The sequence below is a fragment of the Agelaius tricolor genome, unplaced genomic scaffold (assembly GCF_023055355.1).
Source record: "Agelaius tricolor isolate 1412-34295 unplaced genomic scaffold, bAgeTri1.0.p SCAF_1, whole genome shotgun sequence".
Taxonomy (NCBI): domain Eukaryota; kingdom Metazoa; phylum Chordata; class Aves; order Passeriformes; family Icteridae; genus Agelaius; species Agelaius tricolor.
In genome coordinates, this window is record NW_027269261.1 from 54,286,158 (window position 1) to 54,303,279 (window position 17,122).

Below are 17,122 nucleotides of genomic sequence, written 5' to 3' on the forward strand. Positions count from 1 at the left end.
TTAAATAAAATTATCACAGAAGATTTCTAGCTCTCCCCTTACAATAATAAATACATATAAGCTGAGCTGAACTTCCTCTCTCCTAATACATTATAGAACAAACCCATACATGATTCTGCTTTGTAAAGCAAAACATAAGGAAAAGAAAAAAAAAAAAAAAAAAATCAGCTTGATACAAATGACTATTTCTCATGAAGAGGGAAGAAGCATGGGTCCTTCAGAAGAGGAATATGTCAATGCTGGTTAATAGCTTCCTTAGAAATTACAGTTACAGTAAGCATTAGTATTTGGACTTTTTACCCCTTAAATCACAGTGAAGCCTAGCATGGGGAGAAGATATTCCAGCTATTTCTGCATCTCGTCCAGCCTCAAGTGGAGCCAGCACGGAGTATTTGGGGTTCAGAGACAATACAGCCAGTTAGGCCAAGAAGCAAAACCACTTCACTCTGCTGAAACTACACACGGACTTTATTTTGGAAGCCAAATTTAGTTTCATGGACTGAAAGTACCACCAGGATATTAGAGCAGCACTAATTGAAAGTAAAGTGGGGCTCATTTCAGGGTGACCCATCAAGATCTCTAAAGGAAACCTGTGATTGTTTGGAGGAGCAGAGCAAAGGGGAAATGACCAGACAGCTTGAGCCTGGAGAACTGTGAATGGCCTGAATTTGAACAGGAGCAACTCCTTCCGTGTGACTGAATGTTAAATAAAAGACCCGGCAGAAAGAGCCTTTCTTGCCAGGGGCTTATTTCAAAGGCAACAGATAACGCAGGCACTGGCTCCAATTATGGCTACCAGTCCTATCTTAGCCTAGTTTACTTTGGGGATTTCACAGCTGGCAGCCTTTCATCTAGAAGTAGCCTGGTTTGAATAAGCAAAGAAACTTGAATGAGTACTTAACCTTCCTGCACTCCACCGAACTTCCCAGCAGAGAAGAACAGCACCTCCAAGCTTAAGGGGAAAAGGGAAAACAATGGAAAATATATACTCTCTCCAGGGATTAAAGATGGTAAGTTTTACTGGAGCGCTTCAAGATTTCCTGCTACAAAACTGCAGCTTTCAAAATCACAATTAGAATTTTAAATCCAAGTTTCAAGATCAAAAGGGCCAGACTGGAAAATACTGCACAAAACTGACAGGCACTAGGATGTAAAACACCGAAAACAGTTCTGGGTTTTATTTATATTATTATTCTTTTTAAAAAATTTATTCCCCATTTCCGCCTCCTTCATTTTCCTTTTGACATTTTAATGCACCATGTCCATTATTATATTTCCTCACCAGTACCTTCTAGTCCATCAGCAGTGCTGCATTACCCTCCTGTTGGAGAAAATAATATGGAAAAAGTGCTTTGCTGGCACCAGCAACACGGGATTATGAATTATACATACAAAGCAGGGGAGAAATGCTGATGGAAGGTTAGTGTGCCTGGATGTGTGCAAGTGTGCAAGTGCATGTATACACACACACAGACTAAGAAGAAGACATCTAGAATGCACTTTTAAAACTAATTTACACTAATTGTGTTTCTCTGTACAACAGAAATTCTCTAATATCAGTGCGGCTTTGTTTGATCAGTTTTATGACTGATTAAAAATGTACTAAATTCTTCTCACCACACTACAATGAGGCTGTGGTATCTAACCAGTTGCTAAGCAATTTAGAACCAGAACCACATTCTAGAATGCCTAGAAGTATGTCAAAGCAATGCAACATCACATATTATTGTAGAGACTGAACACCACTTCTCAGGTGGGGATCAACAGAAGATAATGTAAATATCCACCTCAATTTAGCAACCCAATGGCCAGGATTTAAAATGATCAGAGGTTGCAAATAGCAAAACTGGTTCCCAATTCCTCAGTTTAATAAACCACTGGGTCTGAATCATCTCCTCTAAAATCAATGGCAGTGAATTCTAAATTCACTCAATCTATAAAAAAAATTGCTTTAATTTACAAAATTGCAACATGCAATCCTGAGAATCATATTAAGGTACATTGAGGTCAAAGGGGCTGCCTTCAAAGACGGGACTGCTCCTCATGTAGGCACATCAAAACTCATTTTGTTGTAATTAGTTCAGGTATTGATAACTGTAGTTGCACCAACAAAAGGCTCATTTTAGCATCCAGTTGGATGCACATTCTACAGCCAGCTAGCACCAAATTACATTTTCTAAGGCCCCACTACTAACAGCATCCAAGCCAGCCATTTTACAACTATGTTTTTACCTTTCCATATACCACAGTCACACTTTCAACTGCTAAGAAGACATGCTCAGAATGATACTCACTGCTAGCACGAGAGGTGCTGGAAGTGATGGCGACAAGCATCTAGCTCTAAAGATGGCTGTTGACTTTGGGTGCCAAACTGATAATCAGTTTTAAACTGAGAACTTGCATTGGAAGCAAAAGATCACAGACAGTGCACACACAGTCCTGCAAAGGTTCAAACTGGGCATCTATAAACTGAGGAGCTCAGCACTGGCTGGTACTAGAAGATATTGGCTAATTTGCTGCCTTTCACATCAACAGGGGAAACAGTATCTCATTTTCTTAAAACTGTTATTACTGAAGGCTTATTGTGATGCAGTTTTGTACACACAGGAACATTTATCTATCGCTATAAATATATGTGCTGTTCTAAGAATCACAGTGTGATAAAACATCTTTTGGAGCCACCTGGTCCTTTAAGGTCTCCTCTGAGTTCTAGTCTCCTGCAGCAGAACTAGCCTTGGGGTTTCAGTCAATACCAACTTTCTTCCATGGATATATTAGGTCTTCAACATACAGTCCTCACCAGTCAATGGTTATACTGAGACCAAGACAAGACAAATATAAAAAGGAAAACACTGTTTTGTAGTTCCTTCACACTCTCTTCCTGAAAATAAAGTGAATTACTACACAGGGTACTAGAGATTTATTTAACATTGCCTGCTGTGAACTTTTACTCAGAGCAAGCTTGAACGCCCTGGGTAGCTTGAAACAATGAAGAGATTCAATGAAGAGATCTTAAAAACACCTTTCTTTTCTCTAGCCTGACATGGCAGTTATCATTTGGGAAGCCCTGGCATGCATGCACAAGACAGCCTAGCACATAGTAAGATTTTAGGTTACAGGGAAGATATTATGTAGTTGTATAAATTAATCTAAACTTAACATAAAGCAGACCTCAAGATGAGGTCAAAGGCTAATTCAAATGGTGTAAACCTAGTATCTTCCACAGCCACCACTTTAATTTATATGATTTTAATCTATTCTAATGAAAAGGGTGGTGGTCTGCTCTGAGGATGATACCTAGGTGTAACAGGCTGACACACTCAGATCCTGATCATCCTGTCCTGCTTAATGAACATTGATTTTGTGCCCCAGTGGAAGAGATTTTTTTCTGATGCATGCCATTTAAATTCATTTTATGCTGCTGCTTAGTGTGGCTTGGCAAGGCAGAGGCAAATCAGCATTCTGTGTCTACATGAGACTCCTGAGCTGGGAAAGGACAGAGCCTGTGGATTAACAGCTGAAGATAAATTTCTCTCCCCTATTGATACTTGGCTACTGAGTCCACAAGTTGACCTTGAAGTGGATCACAACCAACTTGAACAGAAATACTGCTGTGTAACCATGACTATGACACAACCATTTGATTTTATTCTTAATTCATCACAGAGGAAGGTGCTTTATAGTAGTAAGAATGCAACACTTTCTGAGCTCCACAGCTGAATCTTATAAACTCAACACATTCAAAGAAAACGGCTGAGCACTGTCCATGCATGTTGGCATACAGGAGTAGATGTCTTCCCAGTTAGGTAAAGTAGTGTGGTGGGAGTGTTCTCCCATTTCACTAAGTTTTGTTTTTTGAACTGGATAACCAGTAGATTTCTAATTTTTTTTTCTTTCTGCATTTTTTGTACACATATATGAACAATGTTTTTAAGGGACAAACCAAACTAGCAGTTACAGAAAACTGGTAATTAAAACTTAACTGCCATGACAACAGCAATAATTTGGGTATTAAAGATTTCCTACAGAGGTAACAACTGGAGTAATAGGATGGCAGGGAAGTCCATAAGAGTTAAATCTCAGGTGAAGATGGACTTGTTTGTGAGAGAGCAACAGGCTGGGAGCCAACATAGGCACTTTCTCCCGGTTCTGTAACTTGTCATATGGTTACAGAAATCAGTGTGGAGGACTCTGGTGAGAAAACAGTAGTTGCACTTCAGGCAAATGTTTTGCAAGGGATACTAAGTGCTCCTAAAAATTCTTCTAGAGACTAATTTTTCAAATACATGCAAAATCAACTACAGTGTACTAAAACTTCCTTGCAAATCCCATTAAGAAGCCCTGTAATCACTCCTGCAGTACATCATCTCTCAGAAAAGGATCACACTTTGGGGGTTGCAGTTCTCTTCCTAGGCAGTAGTGACAATACCACCAAGTCCAGAAAACGTGGCTACATGCATTGCTGCAGACAAGAACACCAAAAATGAAGAGAAAAAAATGGCGCCTGGGTCAGGGAAGGAGACAGCTCATTGCTTCTCAGTGATGAGGTTCTTCAAGTCCCTTTTAGGCACAAGGAAATGGAGCTGTGCCAAACGCCATGCAGGTGTGCTGAGTGAGTGACATGCAGATTTTCATTGTACTGTCACAGTGGCATTAGCAAAAAGAATCCAAAAAACTAAAATCCCCTCTACAATGCAAGCATTTCTGTATCTTTCATGTGATTTTTATAGTCCTTCAGCAGCCAGATGGGATGTTCACAAACATTTTCAAAAAATGCCAAGGTCCCACAGCAAGTCCAGTTTACACTGCTGCCTACCCGTACTGGTCAGGCTGGTGTGCTGAGGGAGCTTGAGTGCAGCCATAATTCAGGTGCTGTGAAGAAAACATGGTGTGTCTGCCAGCCCCAGACTGGATAAGCAGGTGACCTAATGTGTGGTGGCCTGAAGCAGAACCTCTATGGATTTGATCTGTATCACAAATCCAAGTCAATGTCAAATACATTCCTTCCATATGCGAGTCTCGAGGACTTGCAGGAATAGCCAACAGCCATTATGCTTTCTCCCCTACAGCTGACTTGAGATCAAAGAGGAAAACAGTGTGCTTGCAAACCTCTAGCATGAGAGTGGTGTGACAAGTTCCTCCCAATTTGCAGTGTAAAAATAACCCTTTTGCCAGTATTTGTGATAGAGATTCAGTGATTGCTCAGCTCTTCCATAGGTGCCAGATCACTGAAATGGGCAGTATGTGATAGGAATGCTCCAAAATGGTGCAGTTTTGTCCAGTCAAAGCTAGAAAGAAAAAGCAGTTCTACGAAATTTACATGGGAGGAAAATGTGAGATAGAAGTGGTAATCATTTAACCCAGTTTTTGATCAAACATCACACACTATGCACACCCAATGTGTAAGTTGAATCACAACCAAATGCTTTCCACTTAACACAAAGTCTTTTCTTGCTGTCAAGACCAACAAACGTGAGCTTTTCCTTTCATTCTATGATTATAGAGAAATCCTGTTCCTGCAGCTGCAGTGATGGCCTATTTATTCCTTCGTGCCTGACCTATCAGCTTATAGCCTAAACCAGACAGACAGAAGCAGACTTCCATAAATCCTAGTAGACAGGCCTGTTAAAACAACCAACAGAAGAAAGGGACTGCTGGTTCACAGATATCTGCTGGGGTATGGTCTGCTTTAAGGGAGCCTGTTTCTATTTTACTGAGCAAGAACATGAAGTACACTAAATTAACTGTTATAGTTTTAAAAGTTTGCTGCTGCTTATCATTAGTAGCCACCTGCCTTTTAAGCTCTCAATGCAAGAAAGTAACAAATACAGGGACACACTGGCTTCCTATTTCTTGTTTAACACTGCATCTTGGAATAAGAGCAACTCTATTGTCCACAAACACTGGTCTTGAATGATAAATATCTGGATGAATGTATGTGCATCTGTGTATGCACATGCAGTGAGCAATACACACACATATGAACACATTCATCAGAAGAGTGCAACTAGACTTGTGTAATTCTCAAACATTATGGACCTTCTTGCAACAGAAAAAGGTAATAAATATGCCAGGAATTATTTGAGTCCAGGGAAATGTGGATGTTACTTAATCTAAAAAATTACACCAAAAAAAATTAATTGCAAATATTCAGTCATTTTAAGAATGACATGGACAGCAAAGCATCTTTTACCAAAACCCATATATGAATGGCAACATGTAGCTATGCTGCCCAAAGGGGAGACAAGAAGGCAGAGGAGGGCTCCAACTGCTGCAGTTCTGTCTGCAGGTTCTCTATTATGGATGCACAAGTGGCAGGTTCAACTCCAGATAACTACATATTGTTTTATGTCTCCCTCTGCCTCTCCCCTCCAGCTGTTCCCCTCAGCCTGCCCTTCTCTGCCCTTCTGCAGGCCTGCTTGGGAGCAAGAACATCCCACAGAAGAGAACTGCCATCAGCACTGCTGTTAAAAACATGAGTAGTAGATGCAAGAGTTGATGCACAGCTTCACAGGCTTCCTTACTCTCTGGCAGGGGTAAGCTGCTGAGGACATGTTGGCCCTCTCTTTACAAGAGATAAAAATTATAAAAACTCAAAAAAGTTAAAAGTTGCAGTGGGCTCCTCAAGAAAAAGAGATGATTAAGAAAAAGTATTCTTCGGACACACCATCTCCTCCCAGAGATAAGAGCATAGCTAGAACACGTATAAATGCACATTCACACACCTCTACAGTGCTGTTACTTCAGAAATGACAAGGAAAATGCTCCTACTTATTTAAACTCCTTTCACCTGAATGCATACCTGCTCTGAGCGGAGTTGGCAGCAGCCTGCATCACTGCAGCAGCCGCCTCCTGTGCCTTACGGTTCACAGTTGGCATGGGTGGGCCCATCCCAGGGCCTCCCTGTTGAGACATGCCAGGAGAATTGGGGGTCATACTGGTCATGTTTCCAGGAAATGGTCTGCTCTGCATCCCAGCTGATGGCATCCGTCCCAGGGGCATGGAACCACAAGGCTGGCTTGGCCCCTGTCCATGCATCTGACTGTTGGCATTTATACCCATGCCAGGTCCTGGACCGCTGTAACTTGTGTTGGGGACACCGCTGTACGTCGGTGGTCTGGAGTAGTTTCCTGAACAAAATGATAAAAAGCACAGAGAAAAACATTAAAACTTTTGAGCAAATGTTTCTGTTTAGGAAGTTGGCAGCTGCAGAACTTACACATGTGAACTAAAGTGACCCACGCTGGCCTCAAAGTCAGGACAACGCTTTTACACCAGGACAGAGAAGCAGTGACAACCTGCCCAAGGAGGTTATGCAGACTCCCTGCATGGAGGTTTTCAAAACCCAGTTGGATAAAGCCAAGAGTAACCTGGTCTGATCCTTTATCTGACCCTGATTTAAATACAAGGTCAGCCAAGAACAGCTCTTGAGCACCATTCCAACCTGAATGATCCTATGAACTTGATTTTTATGTACCCTCAAACATTTTCTGTCTAATGTAAATTACAAGGCAACAGGAAATAACCCCTCCAGAGGGGTAACAGCACGGCACAGCATACACAACTGCTTTATGCAGTAGAGATAAATGTGGCATGTAAGAAGCCCATTACGTAAGTTCAAGGGAGAGTCTTATTTTTGTAATTTCATGTTCTCATTCCTTTGTCTTTCTGCAGTTTCAGCAACAGGCTTCTTGCTCCTAACTGTTCTACCCATTTAAGACAGAGATTATTTGGTGTGGACTGGTGAGGACGACTGCTGGGGTCCAAGAAAGATCCCATCCTGCTTTTCTAGTAAGTTCAGTTTGACTATGTCAGCATAAGGAGTGGTAGATTACAGTGCAACTCCTCTGAGAAAACTAGTCTTACAAGTAAGCAGCAACAGTACAAAGATGCTCATATAAGCAGGTGCTTTAAGAAGGACAGCATGAAAACCTGGCTGAACCCAATCTGTGTTGTCACTAGAGTGAAGTGCTCCGCTTGCAGCAGCTTAACTCATTTGAGTGCTGATTTTCCTGCCACGTTGAAATCTCAAGAAAAATCGAGTATACAGCATGCAGTGTTACAGAAACAAACCCAGGCAGCATGAGAAAAAGGGAAAAAAAAAAAAAAAGAAAGCTAAAGATATGATGGAAAACTATTTTAGGAAACGTATCACATTGCACTACTCAGTCATCAGTTTTGACTTGTCTTCATTTCCATCTCATCCAGATTAGTGGAAACATGACCCATTCCCTCCCTGTGGGATGCCACAAAGCAGAGTTTCCTCACTACTCTCAGATATTCCCACGCTTATTTGAAGGCAGAAGTCCTTGGACTCTTCCTGTGATTGTGCAGACCAGCCACGCCTCTCCTCAGGCCTCAGCTACCAGGCAGAGGAGTTGGTGGCATTCAACTCCCGTTTGTATTTAAAATAAACATATTCATCCATCATTTGAATGCACACATAATTAATTCATATGCTCCTGCTGCTGTGCTTTTGCTAATCTCCTCTCCAGTCTGTAACTGACTCACTCTACTACAAGATCTCCTTGGCGAGAATGTATGAGACCTAGGCTTCCCAAGGAAGAGAAGCAACCATCCTCTTCTGCTTTAAAATCCAAGTTACTGCCTGGGGGTCCTCACAGAAGGATCCCCAATATGTGGTTCAGCAGATATGAGAGGCTCCAGATTCAGCTTTATGCTGTCTTAAGACTGCCCTGTCACTTCTCCTCCTCTTCTGGGCTTGGCTGCTGGCAGCTAACTATTCTCTGTTCAGTGAGCCATCACCCCCAGCCAGAGTTTCAGTTGCTGAGACCAGCTCAAGGCATGCATCTGATCCAGCATAAGTGACTACAGACTGAAGGGCTGACTAGTTTCACACTGCTCTGCTATGTGTTACAGGCAACAGCACACAACTTGGATGTTGCTCTGGGTTTCCAGTTGCTTTGTGCAAAAAAAAAGTAATACAGCAGGATGGTGTATATATGCACTCAAAGATTATGCACAGCAGTTAGCACATCTTATGTACATGCTATTAGTAACACTACTTCCCAAAGTGAAGCAAATTCTCTCCCTAGGCTAGCAGACCTGACATCCATGATCACTGGGAGCTACTGTCAGTCCAATTTACATAAAGACAATTTGTTTTGTCATTTAGGGTCTACAAAGTACATTCAGCAGCATGTATGGAGGAGCAAACCCCAATGCTAAAACACTACTACTGTTTTCATGCTATTTTGAATTGGGACAAAAAAATGTAATCTTATGTTCTTTGGCTTTTCCAGCATACACACAACACAGAAAAACCAGTGGAATCTTCTCCATAAAAATATGTGGCTCAGTTAAAATAGCTCCTAATCATTCATCTGCAGGGATACAAGATACACAGAGAAGTTGTATCCTTTTAGTACGGAAAACAAGTTTCAATGTTTTTTTCCATCTTTTTCTTTCCCTAAGCATTTCCTCAATACCTCAAATACTAGCTATTCTTATACCTTTCCCAGACCACAGGAAAAAAAAAGGGCAAAATAAAAGCCAAACAAAATACAAGAGGAATTGCCAGGAATGAGGAGCGCAATCTTATTTCCATGTTTCTCTAATAGATTAGTAATTTGTTGGCAGTGGCTTTGACAGAAAACAGATGGATGCAGCATTAAACACAATGAATGCAGCAGATGCTAGGCCAGCCCACATCAGCTGGACGTGTCAGGCAGCCAAGTTCAAGAGCCCACACTTTTCAAGTGGGTACAAGCCTGGCAACAGCGGCTGCACAGTACTACTGAACAACTCCTCCCCTCCATATCTGAGGGATTTTTGATTCCAGCTCCCCTTTGGCAGAGTAGAATTGTACCAAGAGAGACAACATCTCTAATGCATGAGAAAAAACAATGCTGTAAGAAGAATCAAGAAGGGGGAAAAAAAGTGTAATGAAGATAAAGTATAAAAAAACTGACTAACAACCTGCCAAAGACAGATGTTCATACTTACTGCTGAAACTCTGGTCCACTTTGTTCAGGTTTGCTGAACAAAGTGCTCTGAGATCTTGCCATTTCTAGGCAAACTAAAAAGAGGGAGATTTGAGAACTACCTGTTAGCTTTGCTCTCTGCTTTAGACATAGATCAGATTCACCGTATTAAAAAGACTATCTTAGAATAGCTCTAGAATTTTTTACATGTGCACTTTACCATCAAGCTATTCTTCTAAAGCCAATTTAAATGTGTTGTTCTGAATTCCTCTGAACTATTTCACCTAGGGGACTTCAGTAAGATACAGCTGATATTTAAGTCTTAGCTCCACAGACTTTTGCATACATGGGTCTGGATTCAGAGGTCCAGACCCTCAAGATACACAGGGCATCTCATCCTTAAGTGCTACTATTTTAATTAAAATCTGAGATTAAAATCAATGGCAACCATACACAAAGTGCTTTTGTGAAATGAGTCCAACATTAAAAGCACAAATATTCAATTCATACTACTTTATCACAAGCAAAAGGGGGTTTAACTTACAGTGAAGCTCTGGGGTTGCAGTTCAAACAAATTCAGTACTGATTTCTCTCTTTGTTATACCCCAACAGAACAGCTTTACTGCTGAATTGAGTAGGAAGGGTTAGGAAGACAGGATGCATTTCTGAGACATTTTACTGATTTCACAGGAAGCTTTTCTCTGCCCCAGTCTTAAAAGATCCAACTGACTACGGCATCTGACTGCTCTCCAGAGTGCATTTAAGGGACATTTTGCTGTGGCAGCAGTCTGATGCTCAGGTCATAGACCAGAGCTTCATTAGCCCTTGAGCTAGATGTTGCCCAAATACAAACCAAAGAGATTCTTTCAGCAACAACTTCCATCCTCACTCTGCTTTTTTTTTTAATTTAATTCCTGGGGACAGGAAAATGCTGGGATTTAATAAAAAATTAAAATTAATCTTCTGTAGTGTATGCTCCTGTGTTGTATCCTAGACACACAGAAGTGTGGAGCCAAAGCCATTTATTATTTTTGTAGGAAATGGTTTCACAGAATTGGACTAGGACCCAGTACAGAACTGCTTCCTGGGAAAATATATTCTGCTCTTATTATAGTTCTAAGTGTCATGTAAACACATGAAAATCAAATAAATCAACCACAGGCATAGAATGGAACATTCTGCTTTCATGAACTGGGGGCTAATACTTCCAGTCCAAACTTAATGGCGTAGTCTTTACTATGGTGAGCGATTCCACTGCACAGAGGATACTAGCCTTGAGCAATTGTTTTCAGGACAGCACATAGTGAAATCCAGTATTCAAAGCTGGATCAAAAGCTTAGTGTCCAGAATGCTTTGATGCATATATGAAAATACAAGTAGTCCTGTCAAACCCAGCCTAAGCTTAACAATATTCTGGAAGAAGGCCTATGTGAACAAAACATGGAAAGCAAATCAGATCTGTGAGAATTACTTTAATTTAATAATTTCAGAACTTGGTTTCAACCCAGGTAATTTTTAATATATTTCCTATTTTGGCAGAAAAAGGCAAATGGGATAACATTATTATATATTCATCATTGCTGGCATATGATTATGCTTTGTAATAGGGTATGCTAAGAGTTGCAATTATAGATTACTTTCATTTAAAATGAAAAAATGCTATTAAAACCTTAAGTCCAGGCAAACACATAACTTGGAAATATCACTATCTTCATCCCTTGGTGGTTAGATCAACCTGGTGTAAATGCAGTATTCTTCTGGTCTAATTGTTACCTACAGTCTGCAAGGCCCTAATTTTATGATGACCAGTGCACAGAATCACTGGTACTTTCCAAGCACTGGCAGAAGAACATGGTTTCCATCCATCACACTATTCACCAAACCCTTCTGAAATGGCCTGCTAATGACAATGATGCTCATTTTCTTCCTGTCCCTCAAGTTCACTTTTTAATAGCAGTTTCTTCCTGACCATGACCCATAAAATCATTACATAGGCACTTTCATCTACAGAGGGAGGAAAAGAACTGCTGAACTCAAGCAAAAAAAGAAAGTAGTATTTGGCGTGTTACTTAAATGCATTGATTTAGTACAAAAACCTTTCCATTCAATCAGTGTGGATGGCTAATGTTTTACTGCACTTGACACCCACTATTCCCATGGTTCGGAATCTCAGCAGCAGCAGTACAGCTGGAAGTCAGGATAGCACATCATAAATCCACTGGATTTTTTACCAGTTAAGCTAGTTGCTCACTGTGCAGATAAAAATAAGCACTTGGACAGCATTTTATTGCCACAAAATGCTTTCCAAATAAAAGGAAAGCACCAGTCAACTGCAGTTAGGTAATTAATCTTCACACATGTCTATAAGGCATTACTAGTCGCATTTTATAGTTAAGGAAAGCAAAGCAGAGAAATGAATCTACTTGCCTAAGCTGAAAGATGATGCAAAAGGCAGAGCCAAAATTAGAAACTAGGAAATCTTGGCTTGTAGCCCTGTGCTCAGAACACTAAACCAAACGCCCAGAGATGAAACAGAAAGGAGCATTGCATAGGGCAGCAAGGCTTCTTGCAAACAAACATCAGAACTGGTTCTCAGAAACTCAGGAGACTAAAATAACCATCCTTGCTAGCACGGGAGAGTCACTGAGCCCTACAGAAATTCCCATCTCTGGCTCAAGTCCTTTCTGATGCTTTTAAGTACGAAAGCAACAGTAGGAAGTGCTGAAATAGAAAAGCTTCTTTATGTACCTCTAAAGAAAATACTGACCCTTATTTATGCCATGGCTTGACTTCAACTTCATTAAACCCCTAAACAGATGCATACTTTATAAAGGTTATCCATTAAAGGCAAAACAATAGACAAGTTCAAGGTTGTCCAGGGGCAGAAATTGTGAATTCTGTTTTGGTTTGCTCCCCCACCAATTCTGTCAAACAAGCAAAATAAAAGGAACTGTCTCTCTCAGTCTGAAGGGTTAGTTAAGATTCACAAACCATATGCATTAGAGCTCAATATTCTATTTCCACAGTAGCCACTGTATTATTATGCTTGTTCTAAGACTTTACCCTCAAAGTCACCACGCAATTTCAGGCTGGCCTTGGGATTTCATCCAAGAAAAGAAGTCCTATTTTGGGAGCGGTGTTGTGACCTTTATTCCATGCTTGCTCAAATGCAGCCTCATCACAGAGATGACATGCTTGGGCTCCTAAACAATAGACCCGGCAATGCCACAGATTCTTCACTTCCTTGCCTAATTTAAGGTCACTATTTTTATGCAGAGAAAGGTGCTAAGAACAGAAACAGTTTAACAGTTTCTTCCACCAGGTGCAGCTCCACCTTTGGATACAGCTTTATTTGTTTAGGATTTTTTTTTTTTACGGAGAGTGTTGTATGTTTTTGTTGTTTTTAACATACATACTCACATAAACAATACATATATATATTGTAAAAAATATATATAAATTATTGTATCTATCACCAGCAAGCATTTTACCTTGTGGTCCATACTGGCTCATCTGAGGCCCATAAGTACCACTTGAATTACTCTGCTGAAAGCTACCAATTCCAGGATGCACTTGACCTCCAGGTGAGGGGTGTGGTGACATGGAAGGTCCAGTTTGTTGAGGTCCATACTGTGACATCTGGGGGTTCCTCTGAATGCCTGCCATAAAACCTATAGGGAGAAAAGCACCAAAATAAAAATTAATATTCAGGTAACTGTTCTTTATTTAAAAAAAAAAATCTTTGGCATAAAATAAACCATCCCTCTTTAGTTATTTCAGGCTAACAATATCCAGAAAACTGCTAACTGCTGTTGTTCATCCAAAGAAAACCACACACATCTCCAAGTCAGCAATGATGTCTCAACCACCAAAACATGTACATAAGGTTTGAAAACCTTTACTTGTAAATGAAGACAGGGCAGTCCTGCTTATTTACAAATGGGTGTCAATTTTAAAATTAAAAGAACTTAGAGGGAAAAAAATAAAGGCAATTATATGCACTATAATTAGCAGTACTAGGGAATTTGCCTGATGACTTATGGTGGGAGTATCACATCTTCAAAATTATACGTCGCTACCAAAATGCCTCACTTCAGCATATAGAAACCCACTGCAAATACTCCTCTATTTCCAACAAACTTACCAGAGCTAAAATTTACTTCTATGTGAAGACTAGCCATACTAGCCAGAAATAACAGTTGTTTTCTTATGTATTCATTCTCTAGGTCCTTCTTCTAGTCTTTCCCCTGCACATTCCATGGCATTCTCTCCTTTTTTCCCTTTTGTAAATGTATTAATGAATCCCAGCTTAACTTAAGGTTCAAAAATGACCGCATGAGACCTAGTGAAACAGTATCAAATTTAGAAGCTTCACACGAAGGAACAGAACTAAGCCTGTTAAATGAAGGAAGAAGAGGGTTTTGAGGTGGGGTTTTAAAGTTTTCATGAACTGGGAAAAATCCTGCAATTGTGCCCATGAAATCTCTATGTAGGGATGCTGGCTTCCTGATGTTTTGTACCCTGAAATGTTTTAGTGCTGCTTTGAATGTTGAAGAGGATGTGCTGGCAAAATGTTTTTTTTTTTTTTTTTTTTGGTTTTTTTTTTTTTTTTTAATTTATGGAGGAAATCCGCTTTCTTTCCTGTTCTGCTCGTATATTAAATTTCATCTTTCCATTTCCCTGCGAGGCAAAACCCGCACATAGCACAGGCCAGCTCTGGCTGTGCTGCCACCATGCCGGGTGAGGAGGGAGCCCCGGGGTGTAGCCACATTTCTCTTCACAGAGAAAAGCAAGGCACAATTCTTCCCAAGAACATTCTGAGATTCACATTCTGTGAGCCTCAGAGAAAGAAAACACAATTCTTATCATTTGCTGTGCCTGTGTTTGTGCAAAACTAGAATGCAATATGGAGACTGTTTACCCAAAGTGATGGTGTTTTGTTTCCTTGGCCTATCAGGGCCAAGTTTGTGTGTGTCAGGACTGTCAGATGACAGTCACGAGATTCAGTGCAGTGTGTGCAGTTGTGTGCAGGGTTAAATGCTTGGCAGATTCAGTTTTAGATGTATAGAATTATGTAGTATAATAAAGTAATTAATTAGCCTTCTGATATCCACGGATTTAGATGCATCATTGTCTCCCCTCGTCAGGGCCCTCACAGCGTTGCTATACCAGGGTGTGGCACCAAAGGATGACTCTCCCACAGGGCCGGGGTGTCCCCCCACTGGGCAGCACCAAACATCACCCTCTCCCTACCCCCAGACAATCAATGCCCGATTCATGAAGAAAGGTAATTTTTTCTGACCCATATCCAGACATGTGATCAGACTCATAACTGAAAACACTGAGGTGCAGGTTGTAAAGAGAAAAACCAGGAGATGAGATGACTTTGTACCCCTTGGGCACAGTTCTTTCGTGCTGTGAACAGATCAACCCATATTGTGCTAAAACTCCAACTGCAAGATTTGCTGAATATGCATCAGTTTTTCCTGATCTTTGTGCAAGCTCCAAGACAAGGAACTTGATCACACCTGAACTGCAAAGTCAGAGCCTGGCACTTGCTCTGGAGGTAGAGCAGACATTGACACATGACACAGCAAAAAACTGAGTGCAAAATGGCAGCTTGGAAACTGGTCTGTACTGGTTGGAAAACTCCACACTTCTGCAAAGGAAAACTTGCATGACCTTCTCCATTTAGCTTTATTTTTAAACAGACCCGTTGATTTTTAAGCAATTCCACTCTGGGCACAACTCTTATTACAAGGCCTATGTCTTCTGCTAACAGTGCTGGAAGTAATTTAGAAACCTAATACAATCTTATGTCTGTACAAAACCAAAGCCCATGTTCCCAACACACACCATATATATCAGTCTTGTGGGATCCATTTGAATGAAGAAATTTGTACTGGTCACACTAAGATTTTTATTATAAAGATAATAAAGTTACTCCTGTGTCTGGTATAGAAGTGAGGGGGCTTTTTCTGTTCAGCTTTTAATCTATATGAGGTAACGTTCCAAACATTGCGCTAGTGATTAAGGTTTTTCAGTCCCATTATTATTGCAAGGAGTACTTTTCTTAACACCACAAGGAAGGGTGATATACTGAACAGCTACTGGTATAGGAACTTCCAGTAGAGATGCAGAGGGACTGCTGGTTGTTGAAGCTAATGGAGAACATGGAGTAATGTCTAATGAAAAACATGGGGATTATCAGTTTTAACCAGCTCTGTTGTCAAAAAGGCTTCTAAAGGGATCAGAGTAATAAGTAAAAAATAAGTGTTTCTACTCAAATGACCTCTTCTTCAGTAAACTCCTCCTCATTCATTTTGGATGCTGTGGAATGGACTGCACAGCTATGTGTACAGTCATAAATAAAACATGCCAGGAAGAGAGTGGTACACTTGTGTCCATCCAGATAAACCTTCCCACTCAGTCCTGGTAATCTTATCTGTATGGCTTCTGGGTGCAGTCCCTTGTCCTGCCTTATCCATGCTCTGGGCTGTGGCTCAGGAAACATTGGCCAAAACCAAGCTGGGGGCATGCCAGTAACTCAAGAGCAGAGATAACTGTCTGATACTACTCAAACTCATGCTCTAGCCTTAGTTTAATAAAGATGTTGATTAACACAACAGAAAAGGAACACACTCCTAAACTGCTTCTGATGTGAGGCATGAGTTTCATCACCTCTGAGGGTGTAGAATTCTTCTCAAATCAAGGCTGTGTTTGCTATTTTCTCTTGAAGGAAGATAAAGAATTAAGAAAAAGGAATCCTGAAATTCAGGAAGAATATCTATGCTATACTATGTTCTGCTACTGTCTGTATGATACACTGAAGTGTGATGTTAAAACAGGACATGTTCTAATTTCTTTCCAGAGAGGAGGAGAGTCCTTTCAGCTATAGATGAGATGCGGAGTAGCAAAGAACAGTTCTTACTGTGATCTGGATTCCATCACAATATAGAGGAGCCTATCCTCATCAACCTCCACGAGAGCCCAGTCAACATCCAGAGATGAGTGCATGAGTATGAAGTGTTTTAAGTATTTGCAGAAAGCTCAGATGTCTTAGAGAGAAAAGGGTTCCCGGTCAATACATTAACATTCATGCATCATAAAGAAAAAAACAACATCAAATCTAAAAATCTTATCAAAAATGAAAGGGAGCAGCTGGCATACATTCATTT

The 17,122-nt window shown here is 40.6% G+C and overlaps 1 protein-coding gene across 4 annotated transcripts in view; it reads right to left on the reverse strand.

Annotated features, from left to right (window-relative positions):
• ARID1B (AT-rich interaction domain 1B) overlaps positions 1-17,122 on the reverse strand; it is a 324,781-nt gene that overhangs the window by 52,491 nt on the left and 255,168 nt on the right. For all 4 annotated transcript variants that reach the window (XM_071434924.1, XM_071434914.1, XM_071434939.1 and 1 more), the window contains 2 exons: positions 13,436-13,615; positions 6,803-7,130 (listed from right to left, as the gene is read on the reverse strand). In XM_071434924.1, the coding sequence (XP_071291025.1) occupies positions 6,803-7,130; positions 13,436-13,615 (508 nt within the window). The remainder of the gene's footprint in view (positions 1-6,802; positions 7,131-13,435; positions 13,616-17,122) is intronic.